The sequence below is a fragment of the Neodiprion fabricii genome, chromosome 5 (assembly GCF_021155785.1).
Source record: "Neodiprion fabricii isolate iyNeoFabr1 chromosome 5, iyNeoFabr1.1, whole genome shotgun sequence".
NCBI classification, from domain to species: domain Eukaryota; kingdom Metazoa; phylum Arthropoda; class Insecta; order Hymenoptera; family Diprionidae; genus Neodiprion; species Neodiprion fabricii.
Window position 1 is genome coordinate 15,001,254 of NC_060243.1, and position 14,425 is coordinate 15,015,678.

The window sequence follows — 14,425 nt, forward strand, 5'->3', positions numbered from 1 at the left end:
TCTCTCTTTCTCTCTCTCTCTCTCTCCCGCTAATTCTTGGATGTAGTGTACCATCCGACCGGAACGTCCGTATATTTTATCGACTATTATTATTGCATGTCACTTTTATCAACCAACAAAACTCGACGTACGAGAATCTTGTAACTATAAGGTATTAAAACAAATGTCTAACTATTTGGAATATCCCTAGATAGAAATAACTATGAAGTTCACTAATCAAGGCTTAAAAACCATGTTACGAGATGTAGTTCGCACTACAAAGAGCCATAATATTATTATACGTTATTATGTATCTTTATCATAATAACACTATGATCAACTAACACCATTATATCTAATTATTATTATGTAATTATTATGTAACACTCGATAATGCCATTTGCGCATTTTGAGCTGAGACCTACACTATATGCAACTTACGCTATACCGTGTAGTCTGGAGAGTAGAAGACTGTCAAACCATAGATAAATGTATAACCAATATGATGTAAAGATGGATGCACTGCTGCAATAATCCATAACACCAGAGACTGCAAAACATTCAAAACCGTGAATACCAAATATCCGTCATGAATTATACTTTCCACCGTAACGCCGTATTGTAGGCAACGCGTGCAGCGTTTTGAAGGTAATGCAGATCTCCAATGTGGAGCCATACAGAGCCCATCTGGAGAACATATTAGGGAGCTTAACGATTGTAGATGAATCGACTCATGGGATGATCTTTTAAAGCGAAACAACCAAACAGAATTACAATTAATGTATCAATACAGCAATAATCAACGCTTTTAGGTTAAGAAGGCTTATACCAGTTTTGAGGTAAAACGTAAGAAAACGTACACCTAGCTCCTTACAGGTATTGTACGACACCAAGGAATAAACTCAAAGATGTATACGTGACAGCACCCAGTAACAGGCAACCAATAAACATAAGAAAAACGTTCCAACACCTTCCAAGCCGATCTATATCAATATAAGAATTAACAATTACAGAAGAGAATTATACAAAGGCACATATGTAAACCTGTTCCAAAACTACGAATTATCAAATTGTTAAATACTCTAAATCTGTAAAGATTGTTATACCACAAACACCTAAGAATATTCGCATCAGCGCAATTCTAATAATATTAAGTAATTAGAAACTATGTTTCATAAATAATCACTATTGCACTCCAGGTGAATAACCATAGTAATCAATTATAATACACATGTAATTCTATACGCTATAAAACTAACAAAACAACAAGTAACCGATATGGTAATCTTAATATATCGACTTTCTAACGAACGGGATAGTAAGAACATTTAAGAAGTAAACTACGACTAGGACTCAGCGCATCGTGACTCCGAAAAATGCACACAGCACTAACGTCCTCGACATATGACATCACGAAACATGGGTCACCTCTAGCGCACGTGCACTGTGATCACCGTATTAGGAATTAGCAGCTAAAATCGGCCCAGGTCCTAACGCCCACGAAAAGGGGGAAGAAGCACGATAGTCAAGAGGGCTTGCTGCCCGTACACCAAAGCCCACGCAAATAGGAAGCTGACGGCGCAACTACCCTACACTCACACCACCGCACCAACGCAGCGTTATACCATACATGAAAAAGCTTCCAATATAGTAATAACTAAAGAGCTAAGAGCACGGGCGAACATGCGGCGAAGATGTCGTGCCCTCATTTTAATTTCTAGAAAAGGGGGAAGATGCGCGCCCTCATTTTAATTCCTAGAAAAGGGGGAAGATGCGCAGACAAAGCGCAGTTGACAAAGAGCTAAAGAAGGGGATCGTTAGGCGCAGCGATCGATACCCATAAAAACGGTGACCGATCATCGGATCGTCCTCTTGTTTTTTACCACTAGATTCGTTATCTTGTCCCGGTACAGTCTCGCGGTAAAATCCTTTTGCCTTTTGCATTTAAAATTTTCTTACGAAGTTACTCTGTTCAAAACTCCAGCGAGCGAGCTTTCAGCTTCATTTTTGTCATATCAATTCTAAATCTAACAACTAAGTAACCCCGTTGTTTGTGACTTGAAATAAAGAACTTTCAAAATAAATCCAAGTTAATCAAAGTTTCCAAATATATTAAAATCAGTCATTCCGTTAAATCACCAATCTACGCTACAATTCATCATATCCAGATAATTCTCAAAAGGTAAGCCAATTAATCAAATCTTTTATCCAACAATTACTCATTCCTCGGTTCGTTCGATTAGAGTGATAGAACGACCGTTGTCCGGTTTATTTCAATATTTTATCGGTAATTGGTGACCCAAACTATTGATGTGAATCTAACTGTAGCTGTGTAAAGGATTCCAGTGTCTAACATCTGAAAATTTCCACCGGGTACCGTACCGACGTCAGATAAATTTTTGGTGCATCGGCCGGGAAACCAAACGTTAATCACGAAAAACTCCTTGTGACGCGAGTAGCGACCGACGGACAGCGGAAATTTTCCGCGCTACCGATACGAACTGAAAATCATCCTAATCTCGCTCTATTTAATAGAATAATTCAACAAACCTAAATCTTAATACCCAGTAACTCGCCAAAATTCTAAATCGATGAGTCAGTCAAGAATCTTCTCATCCGTTCTGGAAATTTTCCATTCAAATATTTCTTCAACATCGCACCCATTGATAATCTTGTATCACTGAGATCCCTCGTTTCCATCGAAATACCCTTTCGAACCGAGATTCCAACCCTTAATCGAAACCGCTGACAAATACCCTTTGTTCCCATAACGAATGCTCCCAAAATCGAACAAAATAAACAGAGGAAAACGTGGAACTATAGTGATGCTTTGGAAACAATATACTAAGCCGATTGTACTCAACGACCTGAACGAAATTCTGGACTCTGTGAAGGAGTCTGATCTCAAGAAACCGCACAATTCTAACTATACCATCGGAACTCCTGAAGATATTTGCTATTACCCAGGAGATACAGAAAAACGAATAGAAGAAAAAGATAAGCTGTTTGAGCTCCCAACGCTACCCAGAACGATTAGCGAAGAAGACGCAAAGATTAGAAAAACGGCAAAAATTATATCCATAAAAACGAGTCAAAAATGTTTTTGGAACGAAGTTCCTTATCGCTCGTTCACCGTAGGGGCTAGGCGGAAAAAAACGACACCAAAAAACCGACACTTTTTTTTTTTAATTACTCTCAACGTCCCCGCTGTCAAACCTGTCCTGTCTCTCTTCTGTCTCAACAGTCCTCGGAATTGTCGCTATTATACAAATCCCGAAAAATTAATCTCCAATTTCAACCCAGTTATAAGCAAATAAATCTGCTTGTTCGATCCCAACATTAAATGGGAAAGGAAGACCCTCCTATCGATAAAAAACGCCCAGCCATAGTACATTCTCCGCCTTCAGGCTGACGACTCAGATCACAAGTTAGTACGCAGGGCACCCAATTATTTAAAGGACAATTAGAAAATTTAGAGGAGACGAACGCGTCGGGAAACTCAAGTCTAACCCCCAAATAATCACAAATCTCGAATGAAAATTATAATCCAACAAATGAAAATTCTCCGGAGAACCCGAGAAAAACAGAAAAACCCACTCAAATACTTGTTCAAACGCCTGGGGCCGGATTCTGAACATTAAGTGAGTTCGAGTTAGTGAGTTCTACGGTTTTCCGCTCTCCATACTATTATTATAGTCGATGGTTAATGAACATCACGGTTTGTACAGAGCTTACCAATGTTAATTATTATTACGAAGTGGCACATGCTGTTGATAGAGGGCGATAGCTAAGAAAGGAGAGAAAAATAGATGTTAGTTCTGACCATAGACTTATAATGATAGATTTAGCGCTCCTATAAGAGGCACTGACAGTTACGTATAAAGGACAGAGATATACCGGGAGTACTGCTCTCTCTCTCTTCAATCGGCGTCATGGTGGGAGACAACGGAACAGTGGAAGTCGAACAGCTATAGATATAGGCACATAATTTCGCCTCATTCTCCTCTACCACCTCGATCCCCGCCACAAATATCGCCAGAGAGAGAGAAAGGAGTACTCCCGGCATATTTCTGTCCTTCAAATGTTTGCTTCAAGTGGCTCATAAGAGCGCTCAGTGTATCTTTATAAGTCTAGGGTTCTGACGTTTATTTGTATTAACCATACATAACCTCTTATTCCTTCTCAAATGGTTGGATGTTGAGTATACTGCATACTTCTTATTTTAGAGTTATTTTTCGGATAAGAAGTCTGTTATATATTGCGTGCTCAACGCGAGGTTACGTTAGAAACCGGCACCACAGGCAAAAAAATAATAGAAAATACACGGGGTGCTAGTGGGTGGGCAATTACCACGAGCAGATAGAGAACGATTTATTAGCCGCTAGGTGGCATAGACCGCAAGTTCCTGAGCCATACACTATTCAGGTACGAAGAGTTTGACATCACACTCCAAATTTCCGTTTCCACAAAGACGAACACGAACTCACTTGATGTTCAGAATCCGGCCCCTGATTCGGAAAACCAATCCCAAACACATATTAAAATTCCTCATGAATTTAAAATGGTAAAGGAACCCGCTGTAAGTGCAGGCGTAACAGCCTTACCCGCACCGACTTATTATATTTCAATTGAGGATGCCCTAGAGGCAGTCGCGGTGTTTCACGGTAATCCGTCGCAGGTTAGAAGTTTTGTGCAGGGATGCACGCGAAATGGTCCCGCCTCAAGTCGAATCAAGCCTCGCGCGAATAATTCGTAATAAAATCAAGGGAATAGCTCGACGTGTGATCGAGAACGAACAGTTCGATACCGTAGACGAATTAGGCGCTCGAATAAATGAACTTTATGGACCAGCCAAATCCGTCAATCTGTGTCAGGGTGAACTAAGGAAAATTTTCCAAAGACAAAATGAAGATGTCGTGACGTACGCATCAAGGGTACGCGAAGCGATGGAAAATTTAAGAGAGGCATTTTTGCAGGAACAACGTAAAGACGAGTTCGAAGTTTTTACGCGAAATACTGAAACGGACGGCAAAGCCGCTTTTCTGCGCGGACTAAGACCCGAAATCGATGGAAAAATCCCCACAGTACTCGGTACTCTAAAAGAACTGGTCAACGTGGAGATGAAAGTAGAAATAAAAGAGAAAATCAAAATCCAACTTAGACGAGGAGATCAACCTAGTACAATTCAAGACGCTACGATAAATTACGCGACGTTTCAACGATATAATTCCGTTGTATGTGGAGCAAACGACCACGATAAATACGATTGTTAATGTAATTCAGACAAAAGCTATTACGATCACCGTAAACCTCGGAATCAAACTTATGTTATCCAGGGTAATCGAGCAGACTATCGGAATAATTATAACGCGAAAGATGCCTATTCGGATCCTCGACGTAACTCGAACACCTACCAACTGCAAAATAATACTAACCCAAGAAATCAATTTCCGAATCATCAAAATCGTCAAATAAATTACCAACCGCAACCCGATTACAATTCAAGAGAAAACCGTCCCAATCGACAACAGGGACCTCCGAATTTTAGTAATTAAGACAATTACAGTAACCCAAGGTCGAACTCTCCTAATCAACAAGATAAGAGAACAATTTCGAAATTTTCAGGTGAGTTGAAAAATTAAGGACGGAGCTAGGAATCGAACCTGGTATCTAGAGATGCTTTACCGGAGACTTACTCCACTGGACCATCTAGCCGCCCTGACTACAGTCGTTAATTTTTCAACTCACCCGAGAAATTTCGAAATTGTTCTCTTATCTAGCAAATTTCTCTCGCTAACAATATAATATGTTGTATTTCATATCAGCAATAATAAACGGCCGGGCCGTTTAAGTGGTTAAGTGAATTGTATCCAATCAACAAGGTTATCCTAGAAATAATCAATATCGCGAAAATCGCTATCAAGGGAACAATCAATACTGCGGAAACACTTATCCCACGAATAATTCGTACCACGAAAGAACTTTTTTATATTAGATATATTATTTAGATAAATCCAATTGAATCCAATGAATCTATGAGAGATAATGATGAACGCATGAAAAATAATTAATGAATCCACGATGATACCAAGTGAATCCAATGGATATCCGTGAAAAATAATAACGAACCTACGATAATACCAAATGAATTCAATGAATCCGTGAAAAACAATAATGAATCTACAAAATATTCCAATGAATCCATGAAAACAGATGACTAATTTATTATAAATCCAAGTGAATCCAATGAACTTATAAAGTATAGAAATGAATCCGTGAAATATGAAAATAAATCTACTAACAATAAGTGTAAACGTAATTCCGACGAATCCATAAGAAATGATAATTCTACAGTACACCTGAGTGAATCCAATGAATTCATGAAACATGAAGATAGATCTGAGAAGAATGAAACTAAACCCAGTAAACCCACAACGAACGAATTAAATGGTGTGACAGGAAAATAAAATTCTTCCTCGATGTCAAAACTCGAATTGACTCCTCGAGAACTCAATCAACTCCCAAACCCTGATAATCGACACTAACCCTGTAGGTAGAAAATTAGTATAAACTTAATCGTCCTCTGTATTGTCAACCTATAGATTAGACCAGGTATCACGCTCCACGAGGTAAGACTCACACTGTGTTTGACCGCGAAATAAGCACCTCTGCCTGCACACGTTGTAGCAGACTGGCAGCAAAGCGAAGACGCTAGATCGGCGCAGATCAGCTGCGAATAATAAACACACTCCAGTTGTGAGCAGTCCTCGAGGAGTCTCGGTCGTGTAAACTACGATTTGTCAAATCTAACTGTTCTGTGTAATAGAACTTCGACCGTCTGTTGTCGACTAAACTAAGTTTGCCATTTAAGAAGGGTAACGTGATCCAGTATATCGACAAGTAGTAAGTAAATAAATTTATATATCTTCGCCTATACGCTTTTCTATTGTCATGTAATTACTTTTGGTCCTCCACGTCTCCTCCTTGGGTTGTCTCTTCTATTTTAATAATCGAGCTAGCCGAATTCCTCATTCAATTATTTATTTATTAATGGTAAATTTATAAAAGGAAATTTAGGTATTGGTTCCTCAAACCAATTGGCGCCCAACGAATTTATGGAATTAATTAATTAATTAGCCTAGAGCCCTGTCAGCCGACGGACCACGGCCGCGGCAGGTGGTGTATATTTTTATTTAATATTCGTCAAATTGTCTTTGTAAAAGTACGCCGTCTTATTTGGCGCCCAATGTGGGGCACACGTGGAAATTAATCTTAAATTGTACATAAAGTAAATTATCAAATAATAGAAAATGAAATTTGAAATAAAGTATATACTGTTCGAGAAAGTTCGACTAACGTAGACTGTAGCGAGTGTACAGCCGCATGTTTACCTTCTGTCGTGAACTTGAAACGGATTAATTTCTATGAGGCTGCGTTACGCTCGAATACTCTCTCTTCTTTTACATAGGCCTTTTCATCAAAATTTTTTTTTTGTGCGCATGCGTCAAGATCAGCCATGTTTTTCGTACTGTTTTTTGTAAACAAGCATGTTAAAGTGCCCGCGTCTAGAAAATAAAAGCAAATAAATATTAATTAAGGTATATTAATATAAAAACAGGAAAAAAAATTAAAGTAATAAGTGTCACTATTGAGAAATAAATTTTTGCAACTGATTGTAATCATGTTATCTGTACGAAAAGGAATAACAAAACGGTGTTGTTATGGAGTATGTAGAAGTGACACACGGTATAAATCATTCAAAGGCAATACATATTATTTTATAAATTTTCCAAAGCCTTGTCTAGAGTATCGCAAAAAAATTATCAAATCCTCAAGCAAATTACATATTAAAGCATGTGCAAAATGTACAAAATGTGAATTGTGGGTAAAAAAATGTGGCCGAAGTGACAGAGGTTTTAGATCAATCGATGATGTGACTAAGGATACTTATATTTATTCACTACATTTTCATGGAGAAAGTGGTCCAACTGAGAAGAATCCTGATCCTTTAAGCTACCAAGAATTTCAACAAATTGATAAATCAATCGATAAGGTAATGCATGATTATTTATACAACAATATGATTTTCGGAGTTATAACCTCAAAATAATTCATAGGTAGTCAAAGTTAGAACCAGCCTATTTGAAAAATATAAAAGTGCTGATATGGAAGGAGAGAATGAATCAGAAAAAACGAAAATAAACAACATTTCGACGGTTGCGCAGGTTGAGTATAAATATTATAATAATAAAATCGTATAGATTTAAATAAAAAAACTTTTTTCCTTTATTGTAGAAATCTACGGCCCATGAAGAGATTTTCAATGTTCCTGATGATACTGCTTGTTTTATTCAACAAATATTACCAGATCAATCAGCAGAGATGAGAATACTGGAGGAAGAAACTAACTGTGAGGGAACTAACAAATTTACAACGATAGAAATTCAAACCGACAGTATAAAGATGCGTAATAAAAGTGTTCAGGTGAAGTTGCAAAAAAATTCAGCTGTGGAAAAGTTTGTAAATGCTATACGCATTGATGAAAACAAATGTATATTTTATACAAGTCTGAATTTTGAGCAAATTCTAGCTTTGCATAGATTTTTGAGTCCAGCTTGTGACAACTTCGAATATTGGGGTAATCGAGAGACAAAAAATAAATCTTCCGAAAATAGTAATAAATACAAGTTGACATCAATGCAACAGTTAATTCTGGTGTTATTGAGATTACGCATGGGATATTTAATAGAAGATTTAGCTTACACGTTCGATGTTTCTACAGGGTTTGTCTCAAAAATATGTACAACTTGGATTTATTTTTTGCATAATGAATTTACTACTGAATTAAAGCCATTTATGTTTCCATCTAGAAAAACGATAGCTGAAACATTACCAAAAATATTTAGGTCTATAAAAAACATTCGAGTTATTGTTGATTGTGCCGAGTTTTTTTGTCAATCGCCAACGAATTTTGAACACCAAGGTAATTTATATTCAAGTTATAAAGCTCATACGACTTTTAAAGTATTGATTGGCTGCACTCCAAATGGTTGCATTAGTTTTGTATCTGATGTATTCGAGGGTTCAATATCAGATCCTGAAATATTTAAGCGATCCAAAATTGCAGACTTGTTGCAACCTGGAGATGTGGTACTTGCAGATCGAGGTTTCACCGTTCACGATATAGTTGAAGCAAAGCAAGCACATTTGAATATTCCTCCATTTTTGAATGGACGCGATCGTTTAACTCCACAAGAGGAGATGTTAACAAAAAAAATTGCAAAACAACGCATATATGTTGAGCATGTTATTGGGCGTATAAAAAAATTCCGACTTCTTCAAACAGTTTTGCCGTTAAATATGCGTACTTTATTGTCACAAATTATATTTGTCTGTGCATGTTTAGTTAATTTTCAAACACCTTTAGTTTTCGATGAAGAAGAGTAGGACCATAATATCGTAAAAAGTAAAGGAAAAAAAAATTGTAAATAGAAATAATTTTATGAACTTATTAATTCATATCTCTCTATCTAATAAAAAAGTTTCAAACAAATGAACGTAGAAAAAGATTATAATAACAATAGTAAAAAAAGATTATAATAACAATAGTAAAAAAAGATTATAATAACAATAGTATACGCATGAAGTTGGCGGTGGGGTGAGATCCCGAAAACAAAACAAAAAGCATCTAGCAAACCCTTTGACAGCTGTCATCGGCTGTTTATGACAATCTTTGACAAATATCTTTATAGGTATCTGTTTCTGACGCGCAAAAAATGAACATGCAAACGAAAATCATCAAGATGATTCCCGACGGGAATTGTCTTTTTCGCGCGTCGGCGTATTATGTATACGACACTCAAGATCGACACGCAGAGGTGAGACTGAGTATCGTTTCAAATATAGTGGATAATTGGTCTACATTTGCGGGTTTTATTACAGGTAATGAGTCAAACGGTGCTGTGATTAGGTCACCTGGTGATTACAAATCACATATGAATAAAAATGCAATATATGCAGCTGCGGACATTTTTGAGATATGTTTAATCGTGTATCGCGAAGAACAAATTCATCCACACCGGATCGGATCACAAAATGAAACACAATTCTCGCTACTCTTCACCGGCGACGGAGACAGTGGACACTTTGATGTCTTGCAGAACCAAAATAAAATTCAGATAGTGAGTAATAAGTATGAAAAGTAACAATCAAATAATAGTGAATCTGAATATATCACCAAACAGTCAAAACGACAGCCAGGATTTACGATGACAATGGAGAAAGGAGGAGTTTCGAGCAGCAGACACGGCGATGAAGATGGTGGATGGTCGGAAGTATCACAAAAGAAAGAGGAAAATAAAATTCTAAGTGCGAAGAACCAAATAAGCCATAGAATAATATCCATCAAATATTCGTACAACCAGGTAAGAGGACGACCAGGATCTATGTTGACCACAAGAGAAAGAGGTGTTTTGCGGAATGAACAGCAACGCAAATATAGAGAAAAAAATAATATAAAGAAGGTGATTTTGGAGAATAACCGGCAGAGCGGTAGTAAAAATAATTCAACGAAGGGTGTTGAAGAATTAGAAGAATCGATTGTGATGATTGATTTGGAAAATAAATCAAGAGGACGACCAACCAATGTGATGGACATAGAAGAGCGAAAACTTAGACGACGAGAACAGCAGAGAAAATATAGGGAAGCGAACAAACAATATCATACTGGCTTTTCAACCAACGAACAGAAAGGAGGAGTTTCAACCAGCAGACAAGGCGATGGAGACGGTGGATGGTCGGACGTATCACAAAAGAAAAAGGAAAATAAAATTGAAAGTGCGAATAACCAAATGAGCCAGAGAATAATAATAAACAAATATTCCTATAACTAGGTAAGAGGACGACCAGGATCTATGTTAACCACAAGAGAAAGAGGTGTTTTGCGGAATGAACAGCAACACAAATATAGAGAAAAAAATAATATAAAGAAGGTGATTTTGGAGAATAACGGGCAGAGCGGTAGCAAAAATAATTCAGCAAGTCAAGGAGATAGATCGATATCAATAGAGAAGGAACACCAATTTTCAACCAACGAATGGAAGCTTAGATTGATGAAAAAAAGAAAAGTAAGCACAGAAGGAATTGAAGTGGACAGCAACTGCAGACCTGTCATCAAATCAACATGAAGGAATTCGCCTGTCTACTAGACAATGCGTAAGGAAATAGTGAGGCGCGAAGCGCCGAACAACGAGGCGCGCAGCGCCGAGTGCCCGAGGCGCGTAGCGCCGAGATTGGGTTGGCGCGCGAAGCGCGCAGGGGCGAAGCCCCTAGTTTTATAAATTTTTAATTCGTTTAATAACAATATTAATCTATTTCGTTCGTGCACTAAATAGATAATCTATTTTTATAAAGAACTTTGTAATTATTATATAACCATATTATTGCAAAAATATACTTTACTTACTTAATATATTTTGTAACAATTATGTACTTTTTTTCTATGTAATAAGAGATAATAAATAATAAAAACAATATATGTATATGTATCTTCTTTAAAATGCTTTGGCATAAGATGTAATTCATGTAGATAAGTCAAAGGGTATTATATATAATCGCCGTGGGATCCTCATTTCAAAATATTCAGGAGCCAAAATATTTTGATGAAAAGCACTAACATGTTCAAGTATCGGCTCAATGAAGTTTTTATCGTAAAAGATTTTTTCTGCGCGATAACCCTGTGGAGTCCAAATCACGAAATCACACCACGATCTTTCTGTGATCGCCATTTGAGTTTGTACTTGATAATAATACTGGTGAGTTCGTCCTAACTTCATCGTAGTATTATTGACTGAAGTACAGCAGAATGAATTACGTTGCTGTGGCGTTAGTACATGTAAATCAGCAGGCTTAAATTTTTCCAATATTTTTGGACATTTAATTTCCAACACGCCTTTTGTTTTCTTCAAAGGATCCGTTACTAAGCCATCAGGTGATGCTCCTAAGCCTGGAAACTTCGAATTGACCCATAGGCCAGAATCTTCAACTATATAAGAAAATTTTTTGGAAGTGAAATTCTTATACTTCTGACGCGCAATTTCTTCATGTACTTGGCCATAGTGAATAGCTGCAGTCATGATTTTTTTATTAGTCCACAAATGAGATTTGACTAGGTTAAAGATTTGATCTTTTGTTTTCTCTGTACTAAATAGTTTAATTTTGGAAGCTGTAATTAATATTTTGCGAAATTGCCACCATTTATCATTTTCACCTTGAACTCCCGATGTTATGTCAATAGGTCCATAGTTATTATTATACACATTAGTAGTTAATCTATAAACCAATGTTTTTAAGTGACTTTTTCTTGGTTTATCCAGGTCGTAATCATCATATTGTGGTTGTAATATCAGTTGCCACATTGAAGGAACTTTCTGATTTGCATTTATAGATTGTAAATCAGACAATAAACAATTAATTTTTTGCTTGTCCACCGGCTTGGATAAACTTCTGCCAGGATCATATGATCTACGTTTTGTGATATCAATTTTATTTTTATACTGCATTTCATCAGCCTTATGTGCGTCTTTTTTTTTCGACCTTGATTCCAGGTGCATAATTTGCTCGTGCAAGGTAAACTATCTTCGTCAGTATCATCCACAAAATTTAATAAGATATATAATAACGCAGCAACATGCGAGCAGCGACCCATACTTGAAGCTTTACAATCACAAGTACCGTGAATAACTCGAGCATTCAAAGGATCTATCATCACAGAAACGCTATGAATTTCTTTTATTTTATAAGATGCGTGGACTTTGCACTTCATACAGAACATTTTATTCGCAGTAACACCGTTAAAAATATCAAAAACGTGGCCGCTCTCAACGTACAATTTTCCTCGTTTTAGTGACTTGGAAGTACTAAAATCATCTTTAGCACAGTTGTTGCTACCAAAATTTTCATTATCACTGTCATTGCTACCTTCATCAATATATGACGTAACTAAATAATGATATATGGAACCATAGTTAAAATTCTTGGGCACATCTTGTGTGGGAAATGGTTGCCAAATTTGAGGGTAATTAGTTGTTTGAATTTGTGGTACGTTTTTATTCGGATCACATTTCTGTAGAATTTCCAGCCACTTCCCCTTGTCGACATTAGGATCAACGGGTATGTTATTGTGTAATGCATTTTTCACCCTGAAAAATGGATTTCTTTTAGTATACATACATATTAACTGTTATTGCATAATTTTTTGTCATATACAATACTACAGTACATGATTCAAAATTAATGACTGAAATCTAGCAGAAATTAAAGAACTTTAAGCAATAAAATTATAACAAATGATATATTGACAAATAAAAAAAAAAATTACACATTTACAAAATTTAAATATCTTTGTATACATTTTGTCAACATTACCTTTTTTTTATTTATTAATTTATTTATTTAGAATTGAAAAGTAATGTTGTCTTTAAAATTTAAACTCATTTCAAAATGTCATGTTGATCATCAAAATATTTAATTATTTATTTTATTAATTATAATAGTCATTATTTGTTAATTGAGATGTTATTGCAAATACTAATAGTTGATTGATATCATTAATTAACAAAAATTATTATTGTTATTTATTTCCATTAATTTTTTACAACAGTGTAAACAAGTATTGATACTTAACCTCTCAATCAGGACACTTTTTTTTCCTTGCTGTGATCGCCCATGGCATTTCAACCACCTTATTAATTGTTCACAACTGTGTGCTTCCACAGAGCTGTAAACTAGTGAAGCACCATCAATAGTTTTTTCCAATAATTCATTTCAATGAGGAGATATTATTCTATTCCCAGCCATTGTTGGACAAAACAGTACGAAACTTTTGTTATTACCGCCAATTCAGCATGGCGGCTGCGCTTGCGCGCATCACATGATGAAAAGGCCTATTGTCTATATTCAGCGACAGTCTATCTCTCTCTGTCAAATAGCTTGCTATACTCTATTATATTTCTGTCTTTCTGTACTGAGTAACCGATATTCGTATATTACGCTTATATTGTTTTGTTATTTCTGCTATATAATATTACTAGTATTTATATTGTGTCCATACTATTGTATTATTTCAGTGTATATTATCGCCAGCTTTATTCGGTCTAATTTAAGACTCCAGAGCCATTGGTTCCATTATAGAAGGTTTTAAATTAATAATCATTGTAGATAGTCATACAGAATAAAATTCAAATTGAAAATTTGTGAATGAGTTTTGGCGAGATCAAAGAGTGCAATTAGTCAAATTAAAATTTATTAGCGGCTATGTTTATCACACCACCCAAAGGTAAAACCAGGTTGCAAACAAAAACATTAAGTGAAAATTTGTCAAAAAATTCGAACGTACAAAATCAAAATATGTCGCGCAATGAGACGCTCCCTACGCCTTTTGGTGGGG

The 14,425-nt window shown here is 36.2% G+C and overlaps 2 protein-coding genes across 2 annotated transcripts; one reads left to right on the top strand and one right to left on the bottom strand.

Annotated features, from left to right (window-relative positions):
* Positions 1–6,873: 6,873 nt before the first annotated feature.
* LOC124182979 lies at positions 6,874–9,464 on the top strand. The gene is made up of 4 exons (XM_046570871.1): positions 6,874–6,882; positions 7,960–8,032; positions 8,097–8,204; positions 8,275–9,464. Exons 3-4 carry the CDS (start codon positions 8,145–8,147, stop codon positions 9,424–9,426), a joined length of 1,212 nt encoding a protein of 403 aa, XP_046426827.1. The 5' UTR covers positions 6,874–6,882; positions 7,960–8,032; positions 8,097–8,144; the 3' UTR covers positions 9,427–9,464.
* A 2,468-nt stretch (positions 9,465–11,932) lies between these two features.
* On the bottom strand, positions 11,933–13,885 carry LOC124181980. The gene is made up of 3 exons (XM_046568753.1): positions 13,872–13,885; positions 13,664–13,756; positions 11,933–13,178 (listed from the first exon to the last, which is right to left on the bottom strand). The coding sequence occupies exons 1-3, from the start codon at positions 13,883–13,885 to the stop codon at positions 12,419–12,421; spliced, it is 867 nt and encodes a 288-aa protein (XP_046424709.1). The 3' UTR covers positions 11,933–12,418.
* Between the last annotated feature and the right edge of the window lie 540 nt (positions 13,886–14,425).

Excerpts from the sequence above, each read along its gene's own strand:
- LOC124181980 (XM_046568753.1), bottom strand. Across the intron at positions 13,179-13,663 it reads AAAAGTGTCCTGATTGAGAG|GGTGAAAAATGCATTACACA; the intron begins GTTAAGTATCAA and ends TCCATTTTTCAG.
- LOC124182979 (XM_046570871.1), top strand. The coding sequence starts at position 8,145 with ATGGAAGGAGAGAATGAATCAGAAAAAACGAAAATAAACAACATTTCG. Across the intron at positions 8,205-8,274 it reads ACATTTCGACGGTTGCGCAG|AAATCTACGGCCCATGAAGA; the intron begins GTTGAGTATAAA and ends CCTTTATTGTAG.